At 47.1% G+C, this 16,923-nt stretch overlaps 1 protein-coding gene across 1 annotated transcript in view; it reads left to right on the top strand.

Moving 5' to 3' along the window:
• Nucleotides 1-16,923, top strand: part of LOC147625810 (chaperone protein dnaJ 15-like) — an 85,581-nt gene that overhangs the window by 41,815 nt on the left and 26,843 nt on the right. Inside the window, exons 6-7 of the mRNA XM_086817379.1 lie at nt 1,043-1,093; nt 1,193-1,282. Coding sequence (XP_086673505.1) covers nt 1,043-1,093; nt 1,193-1,282 — 141 coding nt within the window. The remainder of the gene's footprint in view (nt 1-1,042; nt 1,094-1,192; nt 1,283-16,923) is intronic.

Raw genomic sequence — 16,923 nt, 5'->3', positions numbered from 1 at the left:
CGGGCTGCCATGCTGTATTCACTGTTTTGTCTCTCTTATGAGCAGGAGAGATCTTTTGTAGCCCTACGGGCGTTTTTTATATAACTAATGAAAGGATCTTTTCTCGGAAAAAAAAAAAATACATGCCTTTTGTTTGAAGGTGACGGCAACAGAGGGGGGGTCCATCACCATTGCCAATGACCTGGTGGCCAAACTCTAAATGGACTTGGAAGCCCTCAAGCTTGAGAAGGCCCACAATGAAGAAGATCATCTCAAGCGTGAGCTAGAAGCTCTTAAGCTCCAAAAGCTCAGCAAGAAGAAAACACTCCACAAGAGTGTATGAGAAGAAGGAGATACTGCAACTTTTGTGAGAAGGGTGGTCATGAGAGGACAAAGTCTGCTATTACTTGAAGGGGTTTGGCCGGTTACACCAACAACAGTAGCCGTTTCCACCAGCAACCACAATTGTCAGTCACTTGGTAGGCCCCTACACTCGTCTACCAGCCAATGACAGCAGCCACCTACACCCAACAAGCCTCTCTCTCATCGTCAACACTTCCACCTCTCAGCCACCGTAGTGGTAACCCCCATAAATTGCCCACCTCGTCTGCCTCCACCCTGCACACGGCCAGTCCTCTGATGCAGATGTATCGAGTATGGTCACTACCAAATCAAATGCCCCCTGCTACCATCTTGCCGCTACTGTCCGGGCTCTAAGGATCATTATACCCATGGTTGCCTCACACAGAGGGCCAACACTTTTGCTTCTCCATCCAGGGACTTCACTTCCCCAACCACACACCTCGTCTCGGCGGGAGGACACCACATCCAGCCCCAATCACGTCCCCTCCTTCCTTAGGAGTCTCCCCCCCCTCACTATCCACTCCACCCGCCAGTGATCAATCCCCCACCTGCACAGTGATCACTGTGAGTACTGCTACTTGTGCAATGAGTGGTAGTGCTTTTCATATGTATAAGCTTAGGAAAGCTTAGACAGGCCTTTTAGTTATTTTCATAAAATTAAGCTTCTCATATCAATAATATAATCTTTGGATGTGTTCAGCTTTTGTATTTCGACCAGGAAGATACTGGTGGACTAGAGCTTTCTTTACAGGTATTGTTGCCATGTTACTTGATGGTATCAGTGCTCTGCTAAGAGATTACTGTGCAAATTTCATAATTTTAATCCCGGGAGTAATTATGTCTTCTGCAGGAGGATAGCGTCAAAACTGGAAACATCACATGTGCAGGGATGTACTTTCTTCATTTTCAAGTTTATCGAATGGATACGTCAGTAAATGCGGTCAGTTGGGGCCCATGCATTTCTTATGGTGTCTCTATCTACATGCACACAATCTTCCTGTTTTTTCTGCTTTTGTGTAAATGAGGTAGTTATATTATGCGGGCGGTGTTATCCCTTCGTGCCACATGCCTCCTGAGCCCTCCTTGCCGTGGCTCCCCTTGTGTACAAAAAAGTAGGCAGCAAAAGAAATTCATGTGTTGGGACTCATATTGTGATGTCTTCCTCACGAACTGTGTACTTGGCCTCAATATCCACCACCTGTGGGGCTGCCTCTCAATGTGAAGCTAGTCCTGGATCTGGAGCTGGCGAGTGGAGGGCCTGGGTCGCCGAGGCCGGGCCGTCTAGCTCTCTGGAGAAACTATCCTCTCTTTTGAAGGACTCCCCGGGTGCATGGTGCTAACTTGCTGTGGGTTTGGGGGGTGCTCACTCCATGGGGGTGTCTAGCTTTGTCCTAGTCCATGTGTCCCGGCGGGTCTCGTACATGCGGCTGCTAGGGCTCTCGAGTCTCGGGTGGGGGCCAAAGAAGTCAGTGATAGATGTCTGTATAGTATCCCGCGTCTTGGGCTGTTGCCTTGATAGTCTGTCTCTGTGGTACCTCAGCTCTTGTAGGTATAGTTCCAGGCATCTTTGATCTTTGTAATGCATCACCTGTGACAAGGGCCCGAACCCCTCCCTGAAGTTGTGCTTGAACTCTTCCAGTCACCGTCTTGTATAGGGCCATCACCCCTCGTATCATGTAAGCTGGGAAATGAAGCTCATGAAGTGTTCTAGAAGGCAGTGTCGAAGGACAGAATTAAAAGCTTTCCGAAAATCCACAAAACAACCGTATACCTTTTTCCTCTGTGCCCTTGCCTCTTGAATGATGACTCCAGCCTCCAAGAGTGAAGATATGATTCAAAGTAGAGTAGTTCCTCCTTAAACCTGCCTGTCTTGTAGGTCTTTGCCGCTGCCTTTCTGCCATAAAACTGATCTCGACCTTTAAGACCGCTGCATAGATCTTGGCCATGGTGTGGCCTATCATAATGGTCCTGTAGTTATTTGAGTCTATGGGGTCTCTTGCTTTATGGATGGGGACAATGGTTTTGGTGGTCTAGGAGGGGTGAAGGCCTTCACAGAAGGCCCTATTAAAAAGATCTGCAAGAATGGGGACCAAGATGTGATGTCCATGTGCAAAGTGTTGAGCACGAAGGTCCTCATAATCTTTGGTCCGACCATTATGCCTCTACAATAGGGCCCGAGTGACATTGGTGGTGTTGAAAAGGATGATGTGCAAGAGGGCATATGTAGTTGCGGTATGGGCTGATTTGGCACGCTATAAAGTAGAGTAGTTCCTCCTAAAACCTGCCTGTCTTGTAGCTCTTTGCCCCTGCCTTTCTGCTATAAAACTGATCTTGACCTTCAAGACCGCGGCATAGATCTTGGACATGGTGTTGCCTATCATAATGGTCCTGTAGTTATTTGAGTCTATAGGGTCTCCTGCTTTATGGATGGGGACAATGGTCTCGGTGGTCTAGGAGGGGTGAAGGCCTTCACTGAAGGCCCTATTAAAAAGATCTGCAAGAATGGGGACCAAGATGTGATGTCCATCTGCAAAGTGTTGAGGACGAAGGTCCTCATGATCTTTGGTCCGGCCAAGATGTGATGTCCATGTGCAAAGTGTTGAGGACGAAGGTCCTCGTAATCTTTGGTCCGACCATAATGTCTCTGCAATAGGGCCCGAGTGACATTGGTGGTGTTGAAAAGGATGCTTGATGTGCGAGAGGGCATATGTAGTAGTGATATGGGCTGATCTGGCACGCCATAAAGTTTTTCGTGCATAGGTTTCCCAAGTGAGAGGCTCTGTGATGGCTGTGGGTGGTTTCTTTCCCTCCAGAATGTGGGTGGCTGTGGGTGGTTTCTTTCCCTCCAGAATGTGCCATGCATCTGAGCTGTCTTCACTCAAGAAGAGTTGGTACACTTCTGCCCCACGTTTGGCTAAGATGGGTGAGGTGACAGAAAGTTCTCTGCATTTCACGTGCAGAGATCTCCTGTGTGCCTTTTTCTGCAAGAGGTGAAGTGGTGTGCCTGGGATGACTTGATTGGTAGAGGAGAGCTTGGCTGTCAGAATGGAGATGGGGCTTGTGAGATCAAGATCGGTTAGGCGACCAGATAAGTGGTCTTAATAAAACAGTATCAAGGTCACGGTGAAAATGAGTGTGAGTGAAAGTGGATATGGGGGGGTTGGGTAGGGGTGGTGGAGATGTGCAGTGAAAGAGTGCACAGAGCGAAAGCAAAGTGGCACTAGAGTGTGCTGAATAGAGGGTGCAGGAGAGAGAGAGAGATATGGAGCAACTATGTTGAATATACTGAATCAAAACAGTCCCAAGCAAGAGACACTAGAAGTCTCGTAAGCGAGGGAGCAAAATATGTACAAGACTGAATGAGAAATGAGAGGCCAGCACCACCTATTTATAGGTGAGGTATGCTGGCCGACTGGGAATGAATATGCTGGCCGACTGGAGCATATGTGCTGGCCAGATTGGTAAAATACCAAAACAGGTGGGAAAAATCCTTGAAAAATATGGAAAAAAGGGGTGGCCAACCCACAATCAAGGGCCATACAAAAGGGACCAAATGGGCACCAAAAATGGGCAGAAACTGGGGATGAATGTGCTAACACCCCCTCTCAGCACCAGATACTGAACAAACTCCGAGAAGCCGAAGATGAGGAGCCAAGGAAGCCTGAGAAACCAGCTTGGTGAACAAATCTGCAGCATCCTCCGTTGAAGGACAATACTCCAAATGCAAATCTCCAGCAAGAACCCGTTCACGAACATAGTGATATTGTATCTCAATGTGTTTCGTACGAGCATGAAACATAGGGTTCTTGGCGATGGCGATGCAACTCTGATTGTCACACCAAAGAAGAGTAGATCCAGTAGGAGGACAGCTGAGCTCCTCCAATAATCTCCGCAACCATATTGCCTCACATGCAGCATAACAAACCGCACGGTACCCGCCTCTATAGAGGAAAGCGCCACAGTAGGCTGCTTTTTACTGCTCCATTGTTGGGGTAAAGGCATAATGCCCACCCTTATAGTGTGTACAAGCCCATAAGTTATAGTACATAGTACACTTAGTACTTTTAATGTACTAAGTGCACTATGTGTACTAGTGCAATATACATGTGTGATAGGGGAGTCACACACTCATGCCTCATGAGTTGACTTATCCCCACAACTCTCTCTCTCTCTCTCTCTCCCTTGCTTCTCTGTGTATGTCTCCCATGAATACTCTAACCTAACCGTATGCCATGGTTGCTACTAGGCCGGACATTGCATTTGCAGTGGGAGTGGTTTCTAGATACATGGCCAACCCTGGCAAGAAGCATTGGGAAGCAGTGAAAGGTGTCATGAGATACCTGAAGGGCACACAGGATATGTGCATTTGCTTTGGCAAACAGGATGCATTAGTGCATGGTTACACGGATTCGGATTATGCCGGTCATCCAGATAACCGGAAGTCTACTACCGGTTATGTGTTTACATTCACAGGAGGTGCTGTGTCATGGATATCCAGGATGCAGAAGTGCATAGCCTTATCTACTACAGAGGCCGAGTATATTGCAGCCACAGAGGCTTGCAAAGAGGCATTATGGCTATCTCGGTTAGTGGTTGATTTGGGCTATACAGGGGATATTCCATTGTTGCATTGTGACAGTCAGAGTGCCATTCAGTTGGCAAAGAACCCTGTTTTTCATGCAAAGACGAAGCATGTGGATGTGAAGTATCACTTCATCAGAGAGGTGATAGAGAACAAGCAAATTCAGCTTGTTAAGATTCACACGGATGACAACCCGGCTGATCTGTTGACGAAGAGTTTGCCTCCGGAGCGGTTTGCTCATTGCAGACACTTGATGGGCATTGGATGAGGCCATTTTCAGCCTTGATATGGCCTTGTATATTATCATGTACATGCTGATTTTTCTTTTCCTTTACTTAAGGGCACTTTGCCTTTAAGTGGGAGGTTGTTGGGGTAAAGGCATAATGCCCACCCTTATAGTGTGTACAAGCCCATAAGTTATAGTACATAGTACACTTAGTACTTTTAATGTACTAAGTGCACTATGTGTACTAGTGCAATATACATGTGTGATAGGGGAGTCACACACTCATGCTTTTCATGAGTTGACTTATCCCCACAACTCTATCTCTCTCTCTCCCTTGCTTCTCTGTGTATGTCTCCCATGAATGAACTCTAAACCCTAATTCTGGTTTTCTCACATCATCCATGAAAGGGCTCCAGAACCGAGTGTAAAAACACAACTAGTGGTCGAACGCCGAGTATCTGGATCTCCAGCCCAATCTGAATCAAACCATCCAACAAGAGTGCATCCTTGGCCATAGAAGATGCCAAAGTCCAGAGTGCCACGCAAATACCGAAGAACTCTGAGAGCACACCGCAAATGCTGCTAACGGGGTTTGGATGAGAAAGAACTCAATAAACTGACTGCGAGATATATGTCCAATTGGGAGTAGGTCAACGAAACCAAACAACCGACGAGAACCCGATACTGTCCTTGATCAATCCCCGGAGAAGCATCAAGTAGAGAAAGCTTCTCACTAATATCCATGGGAGAAGATACTGGTCTGCACCCAGTCATCTGAAATCTGTCGAGAATCTCCCGTGTGTACTTCTGTTGAGAGAAGAAAATGCCCTTCGAGGTCTGCCAAATCTCAAAGCCGAGAAAATAATGCAGAAGGCCGAGATTCGTCATCTCAAACTCCGTCTCCAAAGCATCCATGACAGAACGGATCCTAACAGAATAAGAACCTGTAAAGATGAGGTCATCAACATAGACCACAATGATAACATCAACCCCCTCTCAAGGAGGATATAAAGGTTTGAATCTACATGAGAACGGCGCAGGCCGAGCTTCTGTGCTTGTCCAAGCTTCCATCAGCTCGGAACTTCGATTTGAAGATCCAACGCACACCAATCACCTTATGCTGTAGTGGCCTAGACACCAAAATCCAAGTGCCATTCCGTTCGATAGCATCCAGCTTTGCCTGCATAGCACGACGCCAAGGATCATGTGAAAGAGCCTCGTCCATAGAAGTGGGATCAAAAGGACCATTAATGATAGAGGACATAAGAGCATAATTAACAAACATGTTGCCCTCATGAATTTGTTTCCCTGTAACTCTGGAAGAACGCCGGAGAGAACCAGGCGGAGGAGCTGAAGGAAGCTCACTTAACCCAGAATCACGAACTGTCTGATAATACCATCCAAGCACATATCTGCTCGAACTCGCCGGAGGAGGAGCAGAGTCATCATCATCTGACTGAGAATCCACAGCTGGAGGCGGAACAGAAGCAGCGGGAGGAGGAGGAGGAGAAGGCGGAGATGGAGGTGGAGGAAGAAGAAGCTCACCACCCCCCTTTGAAGATGTAGGAGTCTCAACAAACACCACATCACGGCTCACAACAACTTTGCCGGCCAAAGGATCATAAAGACGATATGCCTTGGTTACAGTGCTGTATCCGAGAAAAGTCATGCGTTGAGACTTCGAGTCCAACTTGGAGCAATGCTCCTTAGGCACATGAACATACGTCGAACACCCAAATATCCGGAAATGAACAACGGAGGGCTTCTCACCATGGAAAGCCTCATATGGAGTTTTATCGAGAAGAGTAGTATTAGGAGACCTGTTCTGAATGTAGATAGCAGTCGAAGCCGCCTCAACCCAGAAACGTCGAGGTAATGAAGAATGCTCAAGCATAGCACGGGCCATCTCCATAATGGTCCTATTCTTCCTCTTTGCAACTCCATTCTGTGAGATGGAGTACATGATGTAGTATGCTGTCTCCGAATGCCATGTGTTTTGCAATATTGTTGAAACTCCTTGGATGTGAACTCACCTCCTCTGTCAGTCCTGAGAGCCTTGACCAAACGACCGGTCTCTTTTTCCACCTCAACTCTCCAATCACAGAAGTGTTGAAAAGCCTCATCCTTCGTCTTTAGAAAGAAAACCCAAGTATATCTGGAAAAATCATCCACCATCACGAGCATGTACAATGCCTTTGTCACCAATTGGCCGACCATTTGGTCCATCTCCAGATTTTGCGTCTCGTTCACTTGAGGCCAAGCCGGTGTCTCATGTGAAGAGGCCAGTATTTTGCTGACATGGACGGGAGCCAGACTGGTGCCACCCGTGTGTTAGCAGGATGGTGTCGTATGGACAAGAGCCAGACTGGTGCCACCCGTGTATGACCTGGACTGTGTTCGACCCATGGGATTGTCACGCCATGGAAGAGCCAGTATTCGTGCCGTGTTTTGCCTATGGGACTGTCACACCATAGGGAAACTTGTGCCTGGAACTGTCTCTTATCTATGGGACTGTAACTCCATAGGAAGACGAGGTTTTTATGTTTTACGTCGTGCCAGTTTTGTGCCGACAGATATTTTGTACTTGTTCCATGAACGGGAGATATGTCCATGTTACTCTTTGCACATGCACACATGTTCTGCATGTTTGAAATTGTTTTCGCATGACTTGTATTTTTGTGTTTGCCTGCTTGACGTGTTACTTACTGAGCGGGACGTCTGCCAGTGAGTCGTGAAGTCTGCTCTGTCTTCTGACCAGTTTTGGTGCATGTGAACAGGTGGTAAGTATATTGCACATGTTGTTTTAATGTTTCATATCCTAACCCTTTGTTTTTTAAGGTTAAATGTTCACACACACTTAAAAGTGGGCACCCCCTTTGGGCACCCACTTAGGGGCCAAGGTGGGGAGCCCCACTTAAGTATGTGTGGGGGTGGGTGCATGGTCACCTACCCACACCCCCTTAGAGCTGGCCGCCCACATGCAAGCGTGGGGAGCCAGCCAGCACTTATTGTTTACTCCCTCTCCATCCTTAATAAGAAAAGCTTTACGATCACCTTAAACAGAAGAATTTTGTGCGCCTCCATCACCCTACGCTCCATCGCTTGCTGTTGACGGCTGAACCTTGTGCAAAGGGGGCTGTGCTACTGCATACAGCCGGCGCATGCTCTCAAGTGGGGCCATCCCCTCCATCGTTGCTGACGGCTGAACACGCTTCAGGCTGCTTTACCTACACAGAGGCGGCTGCCACCTACGCTTCAGCTCTGCTACAGCCGGCTGCTAGGCCATCTCCTCTTCCGGTCACAGCCAGGCGGCTGTACACTGCAGCCAGGCCACTACAGCAGCACAGAGGCGGCTGCTCCTAACTTCAGCGTGCTGCCTCTGCTCCTACAGGCGACAGTATACCTGCTGGCTGCGCTGCATGTTCCTCTTGCAGGCCATCGTGGGCCACCTCCAGCTAGCATCGCATCCTTTCTTCAGCAGACTGCGCCAGGTTGCCCACAGCACAGTAGGCGGCTGCGCACAAGTGGCTGTGCACAGCAGCCAGTCAGCGAGACATTACTTCTTCTCCCTCAGGCGACTGTTCCCTACATGTACGGGTGCTATTCCTTCTGTTGGTAGCTGTGTTCCTACAACAAGACTTTACCTCTACTAAGGTGGCTCCTCCATCTCCCTTATTGGCAAGAGGTTGCACTTCCTTTCCATAGGCGGCGTCTTCCGTCTTCAAGTGGCTACAACTGGTGTTTCTCTCAAGTAACTGCACACATGGGTATTGGATTTCCTTCTGCCATCCACAAGTAAGTGAATTTCAGATTTCAGTAAAGTAATGTGTGTTAAATCTGATAAGGGATTCCCGACTCCCTATAAGGCCAACACCCGTTTAGTGCCGGGTAGTCCAAGCTCTATTGGAGAACCTCGGTCCAAAGGTGCTGAGATCGGGAGAGCCAGGCGTTAGTACGAGAGCGCCTTTTCGTGTGTGGTCTTGGAACACCAATGAGGCGCTCTCCGCAGATTCCAGTGAAAGCACAGGACCGTAGAGATTGGACCACACTAGTGGTCGTTTTGCTTCGAGCATCTACATCGAATTTCGACTTCAAGCCTATTTGTTTGGTACTGTTTTCATATGTACATGGACATCATCTGGTTCTTGGAGCCCATGGAGCATTGTATTTGTTAAATACTCCCAATAAATATATCATATATTGAGGGGGGGTTGGCCCGTTCCGGCCCCAGTGCTGGTGTCCATCTTGTCAGAATACGCAGTGGAGATGATGACCAAATCTGGGAACACGAGCAAAAACGTAGGCAGAAAAACAGCACAAGAGAGAGAGAGATGTAGGAGTGTAACTCTGCTCTATATACACAAGAAGATCCCGAGAAATGATACAAATAAGGTATGGGGGATGGGGGCCTATATATACATCCCTGGGAGGGCAGTCGGCCAGCAGATAAAGTGCCCACGACTGCTGAATAGGTCCCACGACTGCATAAATGCAGTCGGCCAGCAAACAGGTGCCCACGACCGATGAAATCCAGTCGTCCAGCAGCCCAATGGTCCACGACTGATGAACATGCAGTCGGCCAGCACTGGATTGCTCCTGGCACCCTCTGGCAGCCCTCCCAAGCCTCAGAAAAAATGGGAAAAATAGGGGAAAAATACGGAGAGTGGGGAAAAATGATAAAACACCTCATAAGGGCGGGCACACCCACAACAAAGGCCCTGGTGTATAAATCTAGACAGGAGATGACTTCTAACACCCCCTCTCAGCTCCTGGCTGTGTAACCAACCACTCGGAGCTGGGGTGCCGCCTGAGCAAATCCTGAGATAGCGACTTCGTGAAGAGGTCCACCGTACTGTCCTCCGTCGACGACAGAACTCTAGCAGGATGTCATCAGCAACGATCTGTTCACGAACAAAGTGCCTCTGGATGACCATGGGTTCCTCCAGTGGAAGCCCAAACCTGCAATGTAACCTCCTTCTGCTCCGTAAAATTGCTCCTGGGCCATAAGTAGATCTCCTCGTGTCCGGATCTCCTCCCCAAACTGAGTCACTCCAACCGCGGAGTTGGACTCCATCCAACAATCCCCCTCCTGTGTAAAAGAGTCCATGATCCTTCGCATGCCGCAGAAACCACAGGAAACACAATCCTGCCTCCCAAAGAGACATCTGCAACCATGAGCTCAACTGCCTCATCAGGAAGCTCCCGTCCAATCTGGTGTCCATCAACCAGATCAATGAACCATCTAGCTTCTGAGTCACAGAGACATCACACTGCTCACAAGGATCAACACCTGTTATGGTGCACAAGCAAGTCGTGGAAACCTGATGAAACCTGTCAACCACCCCCTTTGAATCCGGAACCACAAAGCCTGGAGAAACCACCTCCTTCTGCAAGTAAGCACCTGTCACCTGCCTGGCTTTCCGAAAGGTCCCCGTGGAAAGAACATCCTCATCTACTGGAGGTTATATGTCCTGAACACTACGAGACATCAGAGCATAAGTGACCTGTTCAGCTTCCTCTGACTCACGAACACAAGAACTACCAACATCAGTACTGGAAAGTTCCTGCCAACTGCTGCCATCTACTGGCAGGCTATCCACCACATGGTCCCGGAAAGCCCACACCTGCAGCGTATCCACACACAAGTGGCCATTACCAGACTGCCACTCATCACAATCTTGAGGACTTGGGAGAGAGAGTGCTGAAAGCCTGTAAACTTCATTCTCCACTCCGCCTTCCCAAACCACTTGGCCTGTTGCTTTGTCCCGGAGAGCAACAAAATGCTCATCAAACTCCACGCGTACGCCAGTCTTGCAAACCTGATGCACTGACAACAAATGAAAACCAAGTGCTAGAACATACAACACCTGGGAAGAATGCTTCTCCCCTCTGCCATCGGAAACTATCTCCAGCCTGCCCTCACTGTGAACTAGGATAGTGGACGTATCCCCAGTAAGAATATGACCAGAAAGCCTGCAGAGATTCTGTAAACCGGAACGGGAAGGAGTCATGTGCCTGGAAGCACCACTATCGAGAATCCACTCCCCAGTATCCGTTGCGGAGAGTCCTCCAATCTCCTCCCTGCCTAAAGAAAATGAGGGCCCACATTTGCAATGGCTTTCACCATTGACTTCCATTGATCTACCTTGAGCACATGGAATGAGAGATTGCACTCAATAATGGTGCGTGCAATCTCTATATCCGCTAGCTGTCTCCGTTCTCGGAGATGTGATAGAGAAGAAGAGAACCCCTCGGTGGCTTGGGCTAGAGTGGCTTGCCTCATGGGAGACTCAAGCCTTTGTCTCTTTGAGGAGGCGGAGGCGGCACCGATGGAGGTGGCACCGATGGAGGATGTATCACAAGGCGGGGAAATGACCTCATCATCCGTCCTTGAGCTTCTACCACTATCATAGTGAGCACCCAATCCACCCTTGATCTTGTTGTAGATCTCATCGGATATAGCAAGGGGGACTTCCTTGCATGGCGCAACTTGCCCCTCCACCTTTCCAACATGTTGGAGAAGCCTAGTAACTCCACTTGTGTATTGTTTGCCACAATACTTACAAGTCCACCTATATGACTTGGACTTTCCATCGGCTTTCTCTACATGGATAGCATGCACATTGAAGGCTTCATTCTTCTCCCTTGTCATTGTAAGAGAGAGAGAAGTTAGAAGATTCAAGAGATGGATAGGCTTGAGAGAGAGAGAGAGAGAGAGAGAGAGAGAGAGAGAGAGGCTTGAGAAAATGAGAGAGTGAGGCTTGAGTCTTGACTCTTGAGAGAGAGAGAGCCTAAAGGCTTGAGAGAGAGAGAGGCTTGAGAGAGGGCCTATGGGGGAGAGAGTGGCTTGAAAGTTGAGAGAGAGAGAGAGAGAGAGAGAGAGGGGGGGCTTGATGGTCACTTGAGCAAGACTCAAGAGAGGGGGGGGCTTGATGGTCACGACTCACTTGAGTAATGAGAGGCTAGAGCTTTGAGAGAAGCTTAGGGGGTGGGCATTTTATAAGCATGTCCAATGGGCCAAGCAAACACGGGGGCCACAAAGCATGCCCAAAACGGCCAGCAAACGGCTACAACGACGGCGATTAAACGGCTACAAAACTGCGAAAGAAACGGCGCAGTCGGCGGTGGCGCAACGGCTAAAAATGGGCAGATCTTGCATATCGTACCGTACGATATCGTACAAATTCGTACGGTATCATATCGTGCGAACTGTACCGTACGAACAGGTTCGTACGCGTACGAGAAACAACCATGGTCGGCCAGCACTGGATTGCTCCTGGCACCCTCTGGCAGCCCTCCCAAGGCCTCAGAAAAAATGGGAAAAATAGGGGAAAAATACGGAGAGTGGGGAAAAATGATAAAACACCTCAGAAGGGCGGGCACACCCACAACAAAGGCCTCGGTGTATAAATCTAGACAGGAGATGACTTTTAACACATCTTTCCATTTTATTTTCATTTCAATTTCAAGTTGTATTAAGTTGTCCATTTCAAATTGTGGTTTTAAAGTTGTGCTATTAAGCGTGTGGGTGTCCAACGGAGTCTTCCCACTTGACGGGATCGGTTTCATTGGTATCAGAGCACGGTTGTTTTCCTCTTCCTAGTGGGGAAACGAACCTGTGTACTGGACATCTCGCTTTTAGCACACTTTAAACACAATGGACAGCCAAGGCATCTAGTGTCTCTCGTGGGTCTGATGCGCTGCGAGGAAGACACAAGCCCCTTGAAAGGGTTAATGATAGTGAATCAAAGGGTCAACTGTCTCCAGGAAAGACAGTCATGCTTGAACAAGAGCCTGATGCTATGAGGGCTGAAATGGAACATATGAGAAAACTTTTGCAGGCTTAAGAGCAAGAGTTAAAGTTTTTGCATGAAGATCCCCATGTGCAAAGTGCTATTGAAGCTAGGAAGGCTGATGCAATGGTAGATGTAACTTTTGAGTCCATGGCACGGGAAGTGGGCAAGAAACCAAGGGAGTTGGCACTTGCCTACCTCCTCCGCAAAGGTGATATCAAAGAGGGGGACGACGGAGAGCTGAAATTCAGAAATCCACCTCGTTTAAAGCATGGAGATCCCACATCTCAAAGGCTGAAGTCTTTTATGCAAAAGGAAGAGGTGACAGTCACCTCTCGACATGCATAGTCACCTCTCGACATGCATCTTCTCCACAAGGCACTAAGCCTGACAGATATATGTATGCCAGTGCTCATGGAGGGCATGAAAGTCACATGCATTCAAGACATGTATCTCTTGGTAAGGGTGACAGGTCTGCTGCTAGAAAAATTTTGCCTTCTGAGTTGTCTCATGGAGAGACACTGTCTTATGTAGGTAAGTCACATGCATCTGAGTTTCAAGTTCGTGGAGCACATGCCACCGTGCCTCATGAAATTTCTATGACGGCCCATGGAGCCCATGCAGATAGGGCTGCCCCGTTGGACAAGGGGAAAAGAAAAAGAGAAGACCATGAGCCTCATGCCAGAAAGCTCAAGGAATTCAAAGCAGGTGACAAATCTGTTAAATTTGATGTCTTTCATGGTGAACATGATGCTTCTAAAGTGTTAGCATTTGTGGCACAGTTCGACATTGCTTTTAGCGATGAGGACTTTACTGAAAAGTCTAAAGTACGCCATGCTAGCATGTTTTTGAAAGGGACTGGTGCTCATCGGTGGATCACTGAAAAGATCACCAAGGATCCCATCTCCACTTGGAAGGAATTTAAAGACAGATTCTATGCTCAGTTTTTGCCACCAAATGCGGAGCAAACTCTCACTCAAAAGTGGGACAGGTTGGAGCAAAGAGATAATGAAAGCGTGCAACAGTATGTTAATAAGTTCTGGAAAGTGTTGTTGGAAGTAACTCCCTTTATGCAAATCACTGAGGATGAAAGAAAGAGGAAGTTTCGTTCTAGACTGCAACCAGCATATCGATCGAGCATTGAATTGCACCCGAAACATACTTTGCAACAACTCACAGCTTTTGCTCTTGCTATGGAGCAATTGGTGCTCAAGATTTAACAGGATCAAGGAGGTTCAAAAGGGAAAGACAAGGCTGTCCCAAATCTGCAAAAGGGTGGACAGCCACCTAAAAAGAACTTCTAGGAGACCTACAAAGGTGGTAAAGCTGAAAATAATACATCTAAAGATCAGGGCCCAAGGAAGAACAAATTCGGCTTAACTCTGGAGCAAAGAGAGCAATATGCTAAGGATGGAAAATGTTTTTCTTGTGGTAGCAAAGAGCACATGTTTAGACAGTGCCCTGACCGCAAACCAAAGCACGAGGATAAGCACACCAAGGCTAATGTTCATGCAGTTCCTGATGTGCAAGGCAATACAAGTCATGATGCAAAAGAGCGAATGGTTTGCAAGGCTTGGGGGAAAATCAAGGATCAGTCCGCCTTATTCATGTTTGATGACTTTGCAGCCGATAACTTCATCTCTATGCAAATGGGTATTGAGGTTGAGAACATGGGACCTCAGATTGAAGCCGAAGCTGCATTTATTGGTAAAGAGGTGCAGGTTACCCCATTGATAGGGAAGTTGCGCATACACATCCAGGGCTACCTTGATAATGAACATTTCCTAGTTGCTCCACTGAATGGATGTGATGTATTGTTGGGCAAGCCGTGGCACCATAGGCTTGAGCCCCGCAAAGACTACAAGTCCAATATGATTTCTTTTATTAATAAAGGCCGCATGCATTTTATTGATGCTAGCATAGAAGGGGATTCCATCCCACTTGTATCACACATCCAAATTAATAAAGCAATGAAAAAGAGTCTTTCAGCGTACTTGGTTTTTGTTCGTGATAGCCTTGTGCCAAATCATCAGAATGTGGATGCTATGTCTAATGATAGGTTGAATTTTCTTTATGCATTCAACGACTGTTTTGCTGATTCATTGCCAGGTGAATTACCTCCCCAAAGGCCCGAAGATCATCGCATAGATCTTGTGCCAGGTAGTTCTCCTCCTAACAAACCCGCATACCGAGTGAGTGCTGCACAACAAGAAGAAATCATGAAGCAGGTAAACGAGCTTTTAGAGAAAGGTTTGCTTCAGCCCAGTTCCTCACCTTACTGCTCTCTTGTGCTTCTTGTTCAAAAGAAGGACGGATCATTCCGTATGTGTGTGGACTATAGAGCTTTGAACAAGCTTACCATCAAGAACAGATTCCCAATTCCGCGAATTGATGATATCTTGGATAAGCTTGATGGTTCAGCTTGTTTTAGCAGACTTGATTTAAAGAGTGGTTATCACCAAATACGTGTGGTTCCACAAGATGTCCATAAAACTGCATTCAAGACAGTCTTCGGATTATATGAATTTTTGGTAATGTCTATTGGTCTCACCAATGCTCCTGCTACTTTTAATCCTATGATGGATAGGATATTCTGATCCCATCGCAAATTCACAGGAGTATTCTTTGATGATATCTTGGTTTTCTCCAAGAATGAGCAGGAACACAGAACTCATTTGGTCACAGTGTTCGAAGAATTGCGGAAGCACAAACTTTTCATTAATGCCAAGAAAAGTGAGTTTTTCCTTTCAGAGATTCATTATTTGGGTCATATTGTATCCAAAGATGGAGTTACAATGCATCTTGCAAAGATAGAGACCATTCGCAATTGGCCCGAATTGCAAAACGTACATCAAGTACGTAGTTTCCTGGGATTATGTTCGTATTACAGGCGTTTCATAAGGCATTTCGCCATGATTGCCACTCCTCTACATGATCTCACAAAGAAGAAAATCACTTTCAAATGGACTTCAAAGGAACATGATGCTTTCTTGCAGCTCAAGCATGCTATTATATGTGGTCCATTATTGATTGTTCCTGACTTGCACAAGTCATTCGTGGTTGAGTGTGATGCTTGTGGTGATTGTATTGGAGCTGTTCTAAATCAAGAAGGGCATGCAGTTGCATACGAGAGCCGTCGTTTGCATGATGCCGAGCTTCATATGGATATCTATGAGAAAGAGCTCTTGGCTGTAATTCACCAGGAAAGAAAAATGTGGTGGCCGATGCACTATCCAAGAGGCCTTATGTAGCTGCAGTCTCAGTGGCCTCTCATGGAGACTTATTTGCTATGAGAGATTTGTATCATTTGGATGCTGATTTTTGCCATATATGGACTGATTTGATGGTTGGTCATTCACATGCCTCTTATGTTATCAAGGAGGGTTATCTTATGAAGGATAATTGCCTATGTTGTGTGGTGAAGGATTTACGTCCAAAGGTTATGGACGAATGTCACGCTCCACCATATGCTGGTCATAGAGGTATTCTGCCTACTACACGAATGATTCAGAGATATTTCTTTTGGCCGAGCATGCGTAAAGACATTGAGGCTTATGTACGTGCATGTATTACTTGCCAAAAGGTGAAATTTGACAGGCAAAAACCTCCAGGTTTGCTTCAGCCATTGCCTATTCCCTCGCAACATTGGGAAAGTATTACTATGGATTTTATTATGGACTTGCCTAGATCCCAGCATGGGAATGATGCTATTTGGACCATTGTGGACAGGTTTAGCAAGCAAGCTCATTTCTTGCCCGTCAAGAAAACCATTAAAGCTGATTATATGGTAAAGCTTTTTCTTGCTAATATTTTCAAGCATCATGGTATGCCTAAATCCATTGTTGGGGATAGAGATCCCAGGACTACAAGCCTCTTTTGGAGGGCTTTATTTGATAATATGGGTACTAAACTTGAGTTTTCATCAGCTTATCATCCCCAAACGGATGGCCAAAGTGAAGCTGCAAATTCTGCTGTGTTGG

This window comes from Cibotium barometz, chromosome 23, assembly GCF_041138505.1.
Source record: "Cibotium barometz isolate CiBa-2024 chromosome 23, ASM4113850v1, whole genome shotgun sequence".
NCBI classification, from domain to species: Eukaryota; Viridiplantae; Streptophyta; class Polypodiopsida; order Cyatheales; family Cibotiaceae; genus Cibotium; species Cibotium barometz.
Note: the sequence above shows the minus strand (reverse complement) of the source record. Positions and strands in the feature narration are given on the sequence as shown.